Below are 18,340 nucleotides of genomic sequence, written 5' to 3'. Positions count from 1 at the left end.
ACAGAATTGGCAAGGATCATTTTTATTTCATTACATGTAAATAACATTGAAATGGATCAATCTTTTCGGATGTGGAACTAATGAGAAATACAAAAAGAAATTCTCTCTTACGAAGTGGTGTGTGGATAGGATTAGGATTCATGTCATCTGATTTAATTCATGATTATAAATAGTAGTGTATTAAATCATTCAACTCATGTTAACGTCCTCAAAATGATGTGTTTTTTCCCACACTTAGGGGTTGCACACAAGGTTACACTGCTACTGGTAGAGGGGAAAAGTGAGTGTCCATAATCTTTCTATTAAACCTACAATAAACTATAACCATAGTCCTTCATAGTGCTACAGTTATCTGCTCAGATCTCAAGTCAGCAAAGCCATCAACACCATCTATTTGTCTGTCTACAGAAAGCCGCCACCATGAGTACGGACGCAGAGATGCAGCAGTATGGCAAGGCCGCCATTTATCTCCGTAAGCCAGAGAAGGAGAGAATGGAGTCTCAAAGTGCGCCCTTTGATGCCAAAACGGCAGCATATGTGGCCGATAAGGCTGAGCTGTACCTCAAGTGTAAAATTATAAAGAAGGACGGTAACAAACTCACTGTGGAAACGCTCTTGGATAAGATGGTAGGTAGAGGTGTATCTAAAACCAAATAACGGAACAGTACAACTGTAATCGCAATACATTCTGGAGTGGTGTTTTTTTTTTCTTTTTTAGGAAAGAACTGTACCTGAGGATGATGTCACCCCTATGAACCCTCCTAAGTATGACAAAATTGAGGACATGGCCATGATGACACACCTCACTGAAGCCACTGTCCTGTATAACCTCAAAGAGCGTTATGCAGCATGGATGATCTATGTAAGGTTTTCTACATACTGAGAACTGTACAGTATTGCACCTGTCGATAGCAAAGAAAGAAAAATACAGAGTACATTAGAAGTTATAATCATCAAGTGAAAAAAATTGCAAACAAACTCTTGTTTTTTTCTCTGAAGTTAACTTGCTCATTTGTTGATGCCACTTGCAACTCGTGACTGTAATCCCAGCTCTAGTGATCCGTTGTCCAAGATATGTGGCATGGTCAGTGCTACGTTGTTTGATGTTAATGTTCTCTCTCTTCTCCCCTTCAGACCTACTCTGGCTTGTTTTGTGCAACTGTGAACCCCTACAAGTGGCTCCCAGTGTACGACCAGGAGGTTGTAAATGCCTACAGAGGCAAGAAGCGTATTGAGGCTCCACCCCACATCTACTCTGTCTCTGACAACGCCTATCAGTTCATGCTGATGGGTACGTACTAGTCAAGACAATGTCAAAAATATATAACCATAATGGTTTTGTGCTGCATCCATGACTAAAAGTTTGCTTTACATTTTACAGATAAAGAGAATCAGTCCGTCCTGATCACGTAAGTTTCCCATCTACTAGGCATTACAAATGGAACATTGTACACAAATTCACTAACTGCATTTCCCTGAATTTATGCATTTATAACCAGTGGAGAATCCGGTGCTGGAAAGACTGTGAACACCAAGCGTGTCATCCAGTACTTTGCAACAGCTAGTACTAGTTCTGGAGAAAAAGCGGCCGATAGTGGTAAAATCAAGGTACAGGTTTTTAACTTCAACAAAGAAATGTTTTTGAACATAAAGCATTTATGTGCAAAATAGCAATTCAATTTGAAAGAATTCTGACCAATTTTTTTATTGGGCGATGTCTAAAACATTCTAGGGGTCACTAGAGGATCAGATTATTGCAGCCAATCCCTTGCTGGAGGCCTATGGTAATGCCAAGACTGTGAGGAATGACAACTCATCCCGCTTTGTAAGTGTAAATAATGACATTTTATGAGAATACCTGCAATAATTCCACAATGTAGAGCAATGCAACAAATTGTGCCATATCAAACAGGGTAAATTCATCAGAATCCATTTCAACACAACGGGTAAACTGTCCAGTGCTGATATTGAGACATGTAAGTATGAAGTTCACAGATTATAAATTATATGTGTTCATTTGAGGATTACATTTTGAGCTATGAACAACCCATATTGATTATTATTATAATAATAATAATAATAATAATAATAATAATAATAAGGGTAAGGGTAATAATAATTATAATAATAATAATAAGGGTAATAATAACAATAATAATAATTATTATTATATTATTATTATTATTATGAGTTATGTACAACCCATATAGATCTGCTGGAGAAGTCCAGAGTGACCTACCAGCTTCCTGCAGAGAGAGGTTACCACATCTTTTTCCAGATGATGACCGACCACAAACCTGAGATTATTCGTAAGTGGAATTACTGATGATGCAGTGAGAACATAAATGAATGAATAAAAACACAATGTCACCCTTTTTTAATCCCTTTTCAGAAATGTGCTTGATCACCAACAACCCCTACGACTTCCCATTGATCAGCATGGGTCAGATCACTGTGGCCAGCATTAATGACAAAGAGGAGCTGGATGCTACTGATGTCAGTGAACATTATTTTAATCATTCTAATACTCACTGTGCTGCTGCAGTCAGTTACTCTGCAAAATGTCTTTTCTAAAGCAGTGCTTCTCAAAGTTTTCAGGCCGTGCCCCCCCCAAAATAATCATTTTTGAACTGGGGACCCCCCCCCCCACCCTGACAAGCACTTGGAATTGTAGCAGTTGAGGGATTACATTTAGTTTGACTCGGTTCCACATATAAATATTGTGAAAATAGCCGATCTACAGTACATGTTTTCAAATTGTTTGCCTCTTTCTTAGGTAATATTTGACAATTTGGCCAATGTTTGACAATTTGTATAGTATAGTTTGTTGATTGCTTTTGCATATTAATAGTCTTATTTGTTTTATTTTTGTTTATTTATTTTATAGGTATTAAAAGGTCTTGAAAGTCCTTAAATTGTCACTTTAGAAATGTGCAGATACCCTGCATACACTTACTGTATACTGTATGTTGGTTTGTTTACTGTTGAGTTGTACACAGTTTTAAAGTATGTTTGTTAATCTAATGGTTAATCTCAATATTTTGAATACATCTCTGCTTATTGACATCAGGATGCTATTGACATCCTGGGCTTCGACACTGAGCAGAAACAGTACATCTACAAGTTCACTGGTTCAGTGATGCATCATGGAGTCTTGAAGTTCAAACAGAAGCAGCGTGAGGAGCAGGCTGAGCCTGATGGCACGGAGGGTGAGCTGCATCTGTATTTATTATATATATATATATATATTATTATTATTATTTTTTTTTTTTTCTTCGGTTATTGGATTGATATTGTACTTTTTTGGGGTGTTTTGTAACTATTTCGGTTAATTCGGTTCATTTACCTTGCCCCTATATATAGCAAGCAAGCAAATCGTCACCTATACAATAAACACAGTGAAAGTGCTTTGAAAAGGGCTACAAGTAGTATAGGCTACTATTATGCACCAACAACAAATACAATTATAGCATTATAATGTCTTTAATAATGTAATTTCGGCATCGCATCTCCACAGACTCCACGGCGGGAGAAAAAAAAAGGCAGCTTACTGCGCCGCTGCGCACATAACAGGCGGGCTTTCACTTAATATCACATAATATACATACTGTATGCACATAACACTCTAAGGTGTTAAAATAAAGGTGCTTACCCCCACGCCCCCAATGTTAACTCTCGCTACGGGGTAGTAGTTTAATATAATAATCCATATCTTTCAATAAAGAAGTGTTTTAATGCCGTCTGTGGCCGAACGCCATTTTTCGCCCTCGTTTACTTCCTATTTACATTGAGTGTAATTCCGGGTTTCACCAGATGGGCGCGTCCCTACCGCCCATTGGGAACTTCCGACAGAATCGGCCACAGACGGCATTAAAACACTTCTTTATTGAAAGATATGGATCATTACATTAAACTACTACCCCGTAGCAAGAGTTAACATTTGTGGTGTGGGGGTAAGCACCGTTTTTTTCAATGTGTACATGTTTGGAGTGTTACGGACTTTCAGCACCATGCCCCGTAGACTACGGGGCATGGTGCTGAAAGTCCCTGTGTCCATGGGGGGTGAACCCTACAACTCTCGTAGATTGAAAACGTCAGAATCATAAATGCGTCTACGAGAGTTACTACAGCTATAATGACACCATCTCCACAGCGGGAGGAAAAGGGGGGGAAAAGGCTATGCACCAACACAAATACGTTGAGCATTCATTTATAGGCCTAGTGTCTTATCACTCATAATAACATAAGAGTCTTATGTCGCAATCTCCACGGCGGGAGGAAAGGGAGAAAAAAAAAGTCAACTTCACCTTGGTCTTTTTTCTTCTCTCTCAGTCTCGGATTTGAATTCACGTGCATGAAAAGCACAACAATACACACAGAGGTAATGACGTGACGTCGCACCGGTGTGATCAAGAAGGTGGTCAAGGGTGCGTTCGGAAATTACGCACCGGAGCACACTCGCCTATTAGTTTGTATTGGCCAGTGCGCTCAGTGCTGTATTTTCGAACGCGCCCCAACTCAAAACAAATCCGACTCGGTGCAGTGGAGTGGCGGTGCCAGTGTTAGAGTGTACCTTTTATTATTGCATTTTCATCAAACTATTAATTATTTGAAAATTTAAATATTTATAATAATCACAAAGAACATACAAATAACATATATTTAACACCCGAAAAAAATATATGTCTGTAAAATATTTTTTTATAAAAAGAAAAAAAATATATATATTCTGGCCAATTTGAACTGGGGGGGCACAAAGTCTTATCTGGGTGGGCATTGCCCCCCAATGATCCCCCATAGGGCCGACACTGATCAAGGCGGATGTGTCCGATATTGCATATTCCTTCCTAATTGGCTAACAGGCAGAGGAAGAAATGCCTCCTTTTCACATTGGCCTGTTATAGCGCCACCAGCAGGTTTAATTTAGCAAAACACATTTCTGGAACAAAATGCCTCAAATCATGCATGCAGTGTCCGATTGCCATGAAAGGCCTAAGAAGAAATGGCACCCTTTTCACATTGGCCTATTATAGCGCCACCAGGAGGCCACAATAACCGAGCTGACCTGGCGGAGACCTGTGCTCTGAGGAGAACTTTTTCTAGTTTATTTTTTGATATTATACAGTTTATTTGGTTTACCTATGATCCTAGATTACTATCTCTATGCATTTGACGTATCACCTCGTGTTTGCCTTGCTTACTATAAGTCACTCTCTGGATTAAGAGCGTCTGCTATTAATGCCTTAATTGAAAATTACAAATTGTATGAACATTTCAGAGGCTGACAAGATTTGCTACCTGTTGGGTCTGAACTCAGCAGAGATGCTTAAGGCATACTGCTACCCCAGAGTGAAAGTCGGAAACGAGTATGTCACTAAGGGACAGACTGTGCCACAGGTGAGTAAGTTACATTATTTCCATGTTCTGATTTCATACACACCTTATATTCCCAGTACAACATACCATTACAACTCTCATATCTTTTTGAGTTGTGTCCAGACTGTCTTAAATCAGCTTCTGGAAATAAAATGATCCTCCAACATTATTCAAATTCATTACTCTTTATTTATTTAATATATGACGAGCATGCAAAAAATATCACTCTGCAGAAACATGTGCAGTTCTATGCACCTCTGACATATTATTTTAACAGTATTGTTGTACCTGTAAAAAAGAAGAAAAAAAACACTATTTATGTATTCAACCAACCCCTCCCGCTCACTTAGATCAGCTAACACAGGGAAGCTGTCAGAACCTTCCTTAAAACACCCGGGACAGACTCTTCTCCCTTCTAGCTCTATCCTTCTCTGGAAGTCAAAGCAGCATTCATACGTCCATGGCAGTCAATGTGTTAAGAGCGTCTTCTAAATGCCTAAATTCTAAATTGTAAATTCACACCCCTACTAACAATGTTCCTATTTCCTTAGGTAATGAACTCAGTCGGTGCCTTGGCCAAGTCCATCTATGAGAAGCTGTTCTTCTGGATGGTCATTAGGATCAATGAGATGCTGGACACCAAGCAGCAGAGAAACTATTACATTGGTGTGCTGGACATCGCTGGTTTTGAAATCTTTGATGTAAGCATGGACTTTTTTTTAAGTGGGAGACTAAATATTTGTGTCAAAATTACACAACTACAAGAGATTGGGCTAATGATATTTCCACTCACAGTTCAACACCCTGGAGCAGCTGTGCATCAACTTCACCAATGAGAAACTGCAACAGTTTTTCAACCACACCATGTTTGTTCTTGAACAAGAGGAATACAAGAAAGAGGGAATCCCCTGGGATCTCATTGACTTCGGCATGGATTTGGCTGTCTGCATTGAGCTCATTGAGAAGGTATACAATTATTATTATACTATTATATATTATCATGGACTTGGCTGTCTGCATTGAGCTCATTGAGAAGGTAGGTACATGGACTTGGCTGTCTGCATTGAACTCATTGAGAAGGTATACAATTAGTTTGTGCTTTAATGGACATGACATGTTAATATTGTTTTTGTCATTGGCACTAAGTTTTTGTTTCTGTAATGTGTCTCTTTTGTCTCCTTTGTAAAGCCCTTGGGCATCTTCTCCATCCTTGAAGAGGAGTGCATGTTCCCAAAGGCTTCAGACAAAACTTTCAATGACAAGTTGCATGGCACGCATCTTGGGAAGAACAAGGCCTTTGAGAAGCCCAAGCCTGGCAAAGGCAAGGGTGAGGCCCACTTCTCCCTGGTCCACTACGCTGGAACTGTGGACTACAGCATCACAGGCTGGCTGGAGAAGAACAAAGACCCGTTGAACGACTCTGTGGTGCAGCTGTACCAGAAGTCTACAGTTAAACTGCTGGGTGTGTTGTATCCCTTACCTGAGCCTGAAGGTATGTTTAAGAATATAATATAATGTGTTCTTTCCCCCACCTGATTACCCTAACACAATGGAACGGTTAATTATTTTCTTTTGCTTTAATTCGTTTTCTTTTGCTCTGTTTGCCTGCTTTTTAATTTGCTCTGGTTCAGCACTTTGGTTTGACCTTGGTCGTTGAAAATGTGCTATATAAATAAACTGATTTGATGATTCCAACGAATATAAACAGATACAACAAAGAAGGGAGGCAAGAAGAAGGGTGGTTCCATGCAGACTGTGTCTAGTGCTTTCAGGGTAAGAATATGTTTTTTTGTTTGTTTTTTGGGTGAACTATTCCTTTAAGTGGTTAATGTATGTTTTAGACTTACTAATAATAAGCCTAATTGGCTCTTGTATGTCTCAATAGGCGAACTTGGGGTTGCTGATGACCAACTTGAGGAGCACTCATCCTCACTTTGTGCGTTGCCTCATTCCCAACGAGTCCAAGACTCCAGGTAAACACAGAAAATAAAAATGTTAACAATGATTGTGGTCATTTAATGTAACTTTGGCCAGTGTGTTACTATTCTGTCCTAATAATATGGAGCAAAATCTTTACAGGCCTGATGGAGAACTTCCTGGTCATCCATCAGCTGAGGTGTAACGGTGTGCTGGAGGGCATCAGGATTTGTAGAAAGGGCTTCCCCAGCAGAATTCCCTATGCTGACTTCAAGCAGAGGTATTCATTCCTTTTTTCCAGCAGCTTTTAGTTCCAAACCTATTAACACTTTTACAAAACAGGTACAAAGTACTGAACGTCAGTGCAAAATGACCATGAACTTTTACAAAACAGGTACAAAGTACTGAATGCCAGCGCATGTCCCGACGGCGCGTTCATGGACAACAAGAAAGCTTCAGAGAAGCTGCTTGGGTCCATTGACGTACCTGTAGATGAGTACAAGTTTGGACACACCAAGGTAAACACACTGCAAATCTTGTTTAACGTTATCGACAGAGGACTAAAAGTTGATTCTACGGTTACATTGTAACATTGTATTGTAGGTGTTCTTCAAAGCTGGTCTGCTGGGTGTCCTTGAAGAGATGCGAGATGAAAAGCTGTTTGCTCTGGTCACAATGACTCAGGCTCTCGCACGAGCTTACATCATGAGGAAGGAGTTTGTCAAGATGATGGCTAGGAGGTAATTTGAAAACCTAATTCATTCAATAGTTAGTGTCATTTGTAATAATACTAATCATTTATTATAAAAAAAAGTATAAACTACAATTGTTCCATTACTTTTCAATAAAATATTTTCTTTGTGTCAAATCACTATAATATAAGCTTTTGTGGCAAGGAAAAAACTCTCCTTAAACGGGGGAAGAAACCTGGAGTAGAACCAGGCTCTAGGGTGGGCGGCCATCTGGCCTTTACCTTGTCGGGGGGAGTAGAGGACAACGGCAATGATACCAACAGCAATAATAACGACAACAATAGTAACAACTATAATGACACCATTATAGCAATGGTATAATAACAGCCTGCGGTCGTATGTCATGGAAGCCCTCCATCTGCAGTTCGGCAGGGTTCCACAATCAGTGGTGAAAGTAACTAAGTACATGTATTCAAATACTGTACTGAAGTACAATGTTGAGGGATTTTGTTACTTTACTGGAGCATTTCCAATGTTCAATACTTTTTCTTCTTCTCCACTACATCTAAGAGGCAACTATTGCCGATCTACAAGCAACGCGTCAGTTTGCACTATTTTCAATAGATTTTTTTATACATTTTAAAACTTGTGAAATGGGACATTGTGCTAAATGAGTACTTTAACTTTTTTCCACAGAGAGGCCATTTACTCCATCCAGTTCAACGTGCGCTCATTCTGCAATGTGAAAAACTGGCCATGGATGGCGCTGTACTTCAAGATCAAGCCTCTTCTGCAGAGCGCTGAGACTGAGAAGGAGCTGATGAACATGAAGGAGAACTACGAAAAGATGAAGGTCGACCTGGCGGCGGCCCTGGCCACGAAAAAGACACTGGAAGAGAAACTGGTGGCTGTGGTGCAGGAGAGGAATAACCTGTCACAGTCAGCGTTATCAGTAAGTAGCTACACTTGTACAGGAAGTGTTGATAATATTTCATATTGCTTATCATCCTATTTTTTATCTAATGTAGAATGTAGATGTAGACCATGGCAGAGAATGTCTGGTGGTCGAACGGCTGTTGGCATCATTGTATAGCTAGATGGCTACCAGCACAAAGGCCTGACCCAATTTGTCGTTCTTCTGTAGGGGAGGTTGAATCTGCATATGCCACTGCTCCTCACCCACGCACTACTATAGTATATCCTTTTGGAGGAGGTTGATAGCCTCTAGCTTCTCAATAGAAAATAACAACGAGCACTCTCAGTCTGTATATGGTGCAGTTTGCGGGTGCACGGCTCACAAACATTCATAGATAGTATCATAGATACACGCTGAGGAAGGCTTGACGGCGAAACGCGTCCGTCTGTGCTGTGCTGTGTTGTCCGTGCATATGAATTAAAAGTACCAGAAGGACTTCGGAGTGCTGGCTATTGCTTTATTTACTGTGAGCCTCTAGCTTCTGCCTTGTCCTCACCTCCGCCACCGCCTCCGTACGGTGCAGGCTCTTACAATGATATAGCCTGCCTTTTCCACCAGCTTGTTCAGTCAGTTAATGTCCCCTGTGTTAATGTACCCCCCCCCCCCCAGGAAGCAGCTGCAAAACAAATCTCATATATCTCACCCAGAACAAATGCTGCAACAAGTTCCCTCACTTATCTTTTTCATTGACAACCAGGGAGATGAAGCATTGAATGATGCTGAGGAGAGATGTGAGGGTCTTATTAAAAGTAAGATCCAGTTGGAGGCAAAGGTCAAAGAGACGACTGAGCGACTGGAGGACGAGGAGGAGATCAACGCGGAACTGACCGCCAAGAAGAGGAAGCTAGAAGACGAATGCTCTGAGCTCAAGAAGGACATTGATGACCTGGAGCTCACCTTGGCCAAAGTGGAGAAGGAGAAACACGCCACTGAAAACAAGGTTCGTGATCGTACACTCTCTGGGGTTTTTATCAAGTTTGTAGTCGTTGTTGTCGGGGAGAAACCTATCTCCACATTTTAACTTACTTGATCATACTACAGCGTCACACAAAAGCATCAAAAGTAGCAGATCTACAAGATTGTCGATCTGCTACTTTTGCTATATTTGGTTGTGAATCCTGAAACGTAACTGTTTTGGACGTAATGAGGTTTCCACCCGACAGAGACCGAGTGTAATACAAATCTATTCCATGAAAACAAGTTATGTTCTGCTTCATTAGGTGAAGAACCTGAATGAGGAGATGGCCTCTCAGGATGAAGGACTTATTAACACTGTCTATGTTGGGTTCATTTAGGTGAAGAACCTGACTGAGGAGATGGCCTCTCAGGATGAAGGACTTGCTAAGCTGACCAAGGAGAAGAAAGCCCTCCAAGAGGCACATCAGCAGACCCTGGATGACCTGCAGGCAGAGGAAGACAAAGTCAACACTCTGACCAAGGCCAAGACCAAGCTGGAACAGCAAGTCGACGATGTGAGTTTATAGAAGTGGACATACACTGTATGTTTATTGTTGTTAATGAATAATAAGAACAATAATATTATTATGTGCAGTTGGAGGGTTCTCTGGAGCAAGAGAAAAAGCTCCGCATGGACCTGGAGAGATCCAAGAGAAAGCTTGAGGGTGATCTGAAACTGACCCAGGAATCCATCATGGACCTGGAGAATGACAAGCAGCAGTCTGATGAGAAGATAAAGAAGTAACGTGGACCACAATATGAATAATTAATTCATAATTTGTGTAATAATAATAATAATAATAATAATGAATAAACAATATTAAATGCCATGGAGAAAAACTATACCTGCAGAATGTCACTTAATTATGATGTACTGTATTCCACAGGAAGGACTTTGAAACAAGCCAACTTCTGAGTAAGATTGAGGATGAACAATCTTTGGGGGCCCAGCTGCAGAAGAAGATCAAAGAACTCCAGGTATTTCTTTTTTCCTTTCTGTAAAATCATTAATAATAAGTACGTGTATTAGGATTTTAATATATTAATCTAAAATCATTCATTTAAAAGGCTCGTATTGAAGAACTGGAGGAAGAGATAGAGGCAGAGCGCGCTGCTCGCGCCAAGGTTGAGAAGCAGAGAGCTGACCTCTCCAGGGAACTTGAAGAGATCAGTGAGAGGTTGGAGGAGGCTGGTGGAGCCACCGCCTCTCAGATCGAGATGAACAAGAAGCGTGAGGCTGAGTTCCAGAAGCTGCGTCGTGACCTTGAAGAGTCCACCCTGCAGCATGAGGCCACCGCCTCTGGCCTCCGTAAGAAACAGGCCGATAGCGTGGCTGAACTGGGTGAACAGATCGACAACCTCCAGAGAGTCAAGCAGAAACTGGAGAAGGAAAAGAGCGAATACAAGATGGAGATCGACGACCTGTCCAGCAACATGGAAGCTGTCGCTAAGGCAAAGGTAATACAAAATACTTCGTTCAATGAACCAAAACCTCAAAAAATGAGGGAATACATGATTGATTGATTGATTTTCAATGTAAAGTGTAATGCTTTCAAGGAAGCCCAGCCCATATGGACTTACAGGACACTTCTCCATTTCATGTAACAAACAATGAACCGACATGACAATTCACAAACAATGATCAAACAGGTAGGTTACTTCAGTGATTGAATATGTCCCAATATTAATTAACAGGGAAATCTTGAGAAGATGTGCCGCACCCTTGAGGACCAACTTGGTGAAATCAAGGCCAAGAGTGATGAGAATGTTCGCCAGATAAATGATGTTTCAGCTCAGAGAGCAAGACTGTTGACAGAAAACGGTAAATGTTCACCGTAAAGTCTGCTTTGCCTACATGGTTTGTCGTACTTAATGCTTTTATCAGCAATTATCCCAGGATTTTAAGGAATATGTATTCAACAAACATTTATTTAAATTCAAATTCAAATTTCTAACCAGGTGAGTTTGCTCGTCAACTTGAGGAGAAAGAAGCTCTCGTCTCTCAGCTCACCAGAGGCAAGCAGGCCTTCACCCAGCAGATTGAGGAGTTGAAGAGACATGTTGAAGAAGAGGTTAAGGTAAGCAGTTAGAACTGCAGTCTCACTCCCAATCTTCCGCCCTAATCTGCCTCTTCAGACTCCACCTTAAACAGTAGCACTTGCCCTATAGCCTTGATGGCCTTGCAGGCTTATGCAAAGGTTAAAATGTTTAGTATGTTATGTAGACAGGTGCCAGGTTCATTTGTTTACCTGGCAACCTATTGTAATAGTTTGTATAGTTTCAATGTACAGATTATTCATATTTTGTATATTATACTGATGCTAGGTTCTTGGTTTACCTATGATCCTAGATTACCATTTCTATCCATTTGATGTATTAAGTCACTCTGGAATAAGAGTGTCTGCTAAATGCCTTAACATTGTAAGGAACAGCTTTTTATTTTATTTTTCATTTTTTACAAATAGGCCTATTTTGTATTTTTTTTTAATTATAACCAGTTGACATGATTTTGGCATTATTTTCCTTTGACAGGCAAAGAATTCCCTTGCTCATGGTGTGCAGTCAGCTCGCCATGACTGTGACCTTCTGAGGGAGCAGTTTGAGGAGGAGCAGGAGGCCAAGGCTGAACTGCAGCGTGGAATGTCCAAGGCCAACGCTGAGGTGTGTCAGTGGAGGAGCAAGTATGAGACTGACGCTGTCCAACGCACTGAGGAGCTGGAGGAAGCTAAGTAAGTGGTCAATGTTTTACACCAGTGGTTCTAAAAGCTTTTTGTGCCAAGGACCCACAAATTTGATATTTGGCGACGAGACCCCCCTCTGTCAATCTTTTGTGCCAGGGACCCCCAGCAGAGAAGATTATTCAACATTTTTCAAACACTTTCAAGATTTCTCAATAATTGTCAAAAATGGCAACGTTGGTTCCCCCCGAGGACCCCAGGGGGGAACCAATGTTTTACACTATCAGGCACCACTCACTATACAAAATACTGCCCACAATATAATTTGATTCCATTCAAAACCGACCAACAGGAAGAAGCTCGCCCAGCGTCTTCAGGAAGCTGAGGAGCAAATTGAGGCTGTGAATTCCAAGTGTGCCTCTCTGGAGAAAACCAAACAGAGACTCCAGGGTGAAGTGGAAGACCTCATGATTGATGTGGAGAGGGCCAACGGTTTGGCAGCCAACCTTGACAAGAAACAGAGGAACTTTGATAAGGTGCTTTGACATTCATCATTTTAAAACTAAATAATCCTCCAGTCCTTAAAGTGGGGTAAATGACACATTTCATTACAAATGGTGTGCAGGTCCTTAAAGTGGGGTAAATGACACATGTCATTACAAATGGTGTGCAAGTCCTTAAAGTGGGGTAAATGACAAATTTAATTACAAATGGTTTGCAGGTCTTGGCAGACTGGAAGCAGAAATATGAAGAGGGACAGGCAGAGCTGGAAGGAGCTCAGAAAGAGGCTCGTTCTCTCAGCACTGAGATGTTTAAGATGAAGAATTCCTACGAGGAGTCTCTGGACCACCTGGAGACCATGAAGCGTGAGAATAAGAACCTGCAACGTGAGTTTTTCTATACACATTTATTTTTCATAAGAAATTCATTAAATGTTCAAGATCAATAAGTGGATTAGGCTACACCAACTTGCAATTGCTGATTGAAAAGTTCCTCATTGCCTATTTTCAATCAACTGCAGAGGAAATCTCAGACCTGACTGAACAGATCGGTGAGACTGGAAAGAGCATCCATGAGCTGGAGAAGTCCAAGAAACAGACGGAGACAGAGAAGTCAGAGATCCAGACATCTCTGGAGGAAGCCGAGGTAAAACCTTTAGCTTCTAGATGAAGAATGCAATTGTCTATATCTTGGATTTCTTTCAATAGGTTTTATATTCAAACAGCGTAGCAGTTTATGATCAATGTGACATTACAAGGTCCTACGACCTTTTGATCCTGTATTACATTTTAGGGTACTCTGGAGCACGAGGAGTCCAAGATTCTTCGTGTCCAGCTGGAGCTCAACCAGATCAAGGGTGAGGTGGACAGGAAGCTGGCAGAGAAGGATGAAGAGATGGAGGGGATCAAGAGGAACAGCCAGAGGGTGATTGACTCCATGCAGAACAATCTGGATGCTGAGGTCAGGAGCAGGAACGATGCCCTGAGGATCAAGAAGAAGATGGAGGGAGACCTGAACGAGATGGAGGTTCAGCTGAGTCACTCCAACCGCCAGGCTGCTGAAGCCCAGAAGCAGCTGAGGAATGTCCAGGGAACGCTTAAGGTACAAAAACAAAGTAGTTAGTTAGACACATATCCAAACAGTGGAGCTGAACAATGAGTGGTCACATTCTGATGTTTCTCTTAAAGGAGAATTTTGGACTAAAGTTTTATTACCTTTTCTATGATGTTATGATATCTTAGGATGAATGGTACAGTAGAAAAATGTCATAACTCCACCCCTGGTCCGCTACAGCTTAAAATGTGCGCGGATAGGCCTTAGGTTAGATGACATATTTTAATAGCTTCTTTTTTTTTTTTTTGTGAGAGAGATCTGATGTTCATAGTGACAGAACACTGTCCCAAAAAAAAAAGAAAAAACAGAAGTCTCGCTAGACGAGATTGAAATCTCGAGATTTCAATCTCATCTAGCGAGACATAGTTTTTTTTTTTTTTTTTTCTTTTTGGTTGCATAGTGTTCTGTCACTATGAACATCAGATCTAAAAAAAAAAAATGAATTTGTTCTACTGTACCATTCATCCTAAGATATCATAACATCATAGAAAAGGTAATAAAACTTTAGTCCAAAATTCTCCTTTAACATGACCACCTCAAATGTGATTTATTTTAGGATGCCCAACTGCACCTTGATGATGCTCTCAGATCCCAAGAAGATCTGAAGGAGCAAGCTGCCATGGTGGAGCGTAGGAACGGCCTCATGGTCGCGGAGATTGAGGAGCTGAGAGTGGCTCTGGAACAGACAGAGAGAGGCCGCAAAGTGGCTGAACAAGAACTGGTGGATTCTAGTGAACGTGCTGGCCTGTTGCACTCTCAGGTAAGTCAATGGAAAACTCTCAACATCAAATATTTAACATACAAGTCATGCATACTTACATTGCTAAACTGAATCTTTATTTTAGAACACAAGCCTTTTGGGCTCCAAGAAGAAACTTGAGAGTGACCTGATCCAGGTCCAAGGTGAAGTGGATGACAGTGTTTCAGAAGCAAGGAATGCTGAGGAGAAGGCCAAGAAAGCCATCACTGATGTAAGTTAGAATGTCCGCCCCTTGTCTAATATACCAGGACAATTAAATATCTTTATGGCATGCTAAATATAAACATAATATACAATACAATATGCCAGGACAATGAGACATCCTTATGGCATGCTTAATATATCAATATAATACAATCAGCCCGCTCATGACATGCGCATGTTGAAAACCTTTGCTCTATAGGCTACAACAGAGGATGTATTTTAGAAGGCTCACACTAAATCCTAAACTTGCATGTCTTATTCAAACAGCCATGAAGATCATTGGGCAAAAATAATTTCAATATTCATGTCAAAAATATGAGTAGCAACAACAGTGGTACTAAGATATCGTGATTGTATTACCTACTACCTGGTTTGATTCCTTTTGGTCTTATGACACTATTACAGTATCTGTTTATTTATACTTTTAATGAGCTATTGTCTCACAGTCAACATGTGAATTTAAGCACGCTTATAGTGTGGTTACCACTGTACCATGTTTGTATATTGTGATATTCTTGGCAAGTGTGTGTGGCAGCGGCATGGATACCAACATGTCTTTTCCTTGCGGGAAACATATATTTGATCTTAATACAAAAATGACTTCCCAGGCTGCTATGATGGCCGAGGAGCTGAAGAAGGAACAGGACACTAGTTCTCACCTGGAGAGGATGAAGAAGAACCTGGAGGTCACAGTCAAGGACCTGCAGCACCGTCTGGATGAGGCAGAGAACCTGGCTATGAAGGGAGGCAAGAAGCAGCTCCAGAAACTGGAGTCTAGGGTAAGATGTAGTTCACTTCAACGCGGGTTATAGTCAATGAAATGAGAAGAAATCATTTGACAATGTATAATTCAATTGTGAAGGTGCGTGAAATGGAGGGAGAGGTTGACTCTGCACAGAGAGGTGGAGCAGACGCTATTAAAGGTGTCCGCAAGTACGAGAGGAGAGTGAAGGAGCTGACATACCAGGTACTGTATATCATGTTCACTTTAATGACCATCATGCCATTGACAAAATGAATAGATTGCATGAACATACAACTAATGATATAAATTCACTCTCACTTCAGACTGAAGAGGACAAGAAGAATCTTGGCAGGCTTCAGGATCTGGTAGACAAGCTGCAGATGAAGGTGAAGGGCTACAAGAGGCAGGCTGAGGAAGCGGTAAGTAACAAATATACATAGTGATGTATTTTTAGTAGTGGTTGCCATGGGGCATAGTGTTGTTGTCATAGTGTAACTATAAGGATTAACTAATTAAAACTGGGAAAGTATCTGTGTCAATCATTTTAACCACTTTAACCATATTTTATACTTTGGATATTCCAAAATAGCAGATATACAAGCTCATAGCGCGTCACTTCGTGCCGTGCTATGAGCTTGTAGATCTTCTATTTTGTTTTAAACCGTAAACATTTTTGCAAATCTTTGAATAAATATATTTTTCAAAGCAAACATTTTGAACACAAATCTTTTCTCCTGGGGGGTCCCTGGAAAAAAAAAATTTTTTTTTAGATGGGGGTCTGTGGCCAAATCATTTTGGGGGTCCTTGACTTGAAAAAGGTTGCAAACCAATGACATAGAAACATACGTTTTTCAGAAAACTGTTAGGATTGAAAATATATTTTTCAATCGGCCTCAGGTCTTAATGGGTTAATAGGAATCAATTGTGTAAAAAATAATGCCAATATTACCAACGGCAGAGCATTTTTCAGTGCCCATCTTGCTTCCTGCACGAGGCACACGGAATCGTTAGCTTGCCATGCTTCTGCAGTATGGCATGTGCACCACGGAACTGCACTGCACTGCACACATGGTGTTGTGGAAGCTCTGACCCTGTAACATGGGTGCTGAAAGGTAAAGCAAGCTGCTCCACAATGCACATATGCTGCAGATGCAGGCAGTTTTAGGCATATTGGTAAAAGTACATTTGCTGAATGGACTACAGAAAGCAATAGATTTTGTTGCCTATAAGCTGGATATTTTTTGGCTCGGGTGTTGAACAAGAACACAGACTTGATTGTGCCGTTCCAATGATAACCTGTCAAGGCTCGTTCATGTGGTCCCATGGCACTCATAAACATGCTGCATGGGCCACTGTATTATTCACAACCACACATTCCTGAAATTGTCTTGTTTTGGACTATACTTGTAAGATGCTATTTTCAAATATTGAGGCTGTGAACCATCTCTATCATATTGTAGGAGGAAGCAGCCAACACTCATCTGTCCAAGTGCAGAAAGGTTCAGCATGAGCTGGAGGAGGCTGAAGAGCGTGCTGACATCGCTGAAGGCCAGGTCAACAAGATGAGAGCTAAAGGTCGTGACTCCAAGGTAATACATGTGCAATATGAACTGAACGTTCATTATCTTTAACTAAGATTTAACTAAAGATTCATGTTGAATATCTAAAATGATGTTCCTATTGTTACAGGGAAAAGAAGCTGCTGAATAAGTTCTCCAACTCAAGTCACCATACAAAGTCATAAAATATGACCTATTGTATTCAAAAAGTCATAAAATATGACCTATTGTATTCAATAAAGGTGGTAACAAAATGGTGTTGTTTCTTGTAGTCATTACTTGGTGTCAATACTTTTTATTGTGAGGTTTGAATTCTGGGTCCAACTCACATGTCCACTATACCATCGTGTAAACCCATTGTAAAGATAAGAATACCTGTACCTAAACTCACACGCACACGCACGCACGCACGCACGCAAGGCACGCACTCACGCACTCACACACACACGCACACACACACACACACACACACACACACACACACATACTATGAGGGATGATTCATGCCTTTAATAGATGAGATTTCCTGAAGTACGCATGCATGAACGCCTACCGTTTTCTTACACGAGCGAGTGTGCGTGCGTGTGTGTGTGTAGCTGAGCATTCACGCGTGAATTATTTCGCACGACACACAGTTTCGCCTGCGCGTGCGTGTGACAGCTGTTTGTTAAAGTCACATACAAGGGCGTTCGTCCATTAGTGCCCTTTTCCTCCAGTAGATGGTGCCAGTGAGCCAAAAAAAATAATATTAATAATAATAATAATAATAATAATAATATAATTATTAGCTATGTATTTGTAACATAACTAAAATAGTTAGGGAGTTAGGGAAACAAGAGGTAATCATATTATCTGCAATTTG

General features: G+C 40.8%; 1 protein-coding gene across 1 annotated transcript; it reads left to right on the top strand.

Annotated features, from left to right (window-relative positions):
- Positions 1 to 235: 235 nt before the first annotated feature.
- Positions 236 to 17,733, top strand: LOC308083248 (myosin heavy chain, fast skeletal muscle-like). Its single transcript, XM_080425508.1, has 40 exons — positions 236 to 280; positions 409 to 627; positions 719 to 862; positions 1,135 to 1,291; positions 1,382 to 1,409; positions 1,500 to 1,608; positions 1,733 to 1,825; positions 1,913 to 1,976; positions 2,211 to 2,309; positions 2,393 to 2,496; positions 3,071 to 3,209; positions 5,279 to 5,397; positions 5,928 to 6,077; positions 6,172 to 6,342; positions 6,565 to 6,868; positions 7,085 to 7,149; positions 7,262 to 7,349; positions 7,456 to 7,573; positions 7,688 to 7,811; positions 7,897 to 8,033; positions 8,682 to 8,937; positions 9,659 to 9,901; positions 10,257 to 10,433; positions 10,514 to 10,659; positions 10,806 to 10,896; positions 10,987 to 11,376; positions 11,614 to 11,740; positions 11,878 to 11,996; positions 12,451 to 12,647; positions 12,949 to 13,132; positions 13,318 to 13,483; positions 13,618 to 13,742; positions 13,890 to 14,198; positions 14,767 to 14,970; positions 15,056 to 15,181; positions 15,783 to 15,953; positions 16,037 to 16,141; positions 16,243 to 16,338; positions 17,380 to 17,508; positions 17,609 to 17,733. The coding sequence occupies exons 2-40, from the start codon at positions 421 to 423 to the stop codon at positions 17,627 to 17,629; spliced, it is 5,802 nt and encodes a 1,933-aa protein (XP_080281634.1). The 5' UTR covers positions 236 to 280; positions 409 to 420; the 3' UTR covers positions 17,630 to 17,733.
- Positions 17,734 to 18,340: the final 607 nt, after the last annotated feature.

The sequence above is a fragment of the Gymnoscopelus braueri genome, assembly GCF_963280865.1.
Source record: "Gymnoscopelus braueri genome assembly, chromosome: 4".
NCBI classification, from domain to species: Eukaryota; Metazoa; Chordata; class Actinopteri; order Myctophiformes; family Myctophidae; genus Gymnoscopelus; species Gymnoscopelus braueri.
Note: the sequence above shows the minus strand (reverse complement) of the source record. Positions and strands in the feature narration are given on the sequence as shown.

Bases quoted from the DNA above. Each gene is read 5' to 3' on its own strand.
- LOC308083248 (XM_080425508.1), top strand. From the start codon at position 421: ATGAGTACGGACGCAGAGATGCAGCAGTATGGCAAGGCCGCCATTTAT. The intron at 11,377-11,613 runs GTAATACAAAAT...ATTAATTAACAG, and splicing joins AAGCTGTCGCTAAGGCAAAG to GGAAATCTTGAGAAGATGTG. The intron at 16,339-17,379 runs GTAAGTAACAAA...ATCATATTGTAG, and splicing joins AGAGGCAGGCTGAGGAAGCG to GAGGAAGCAGCCAACACTCA.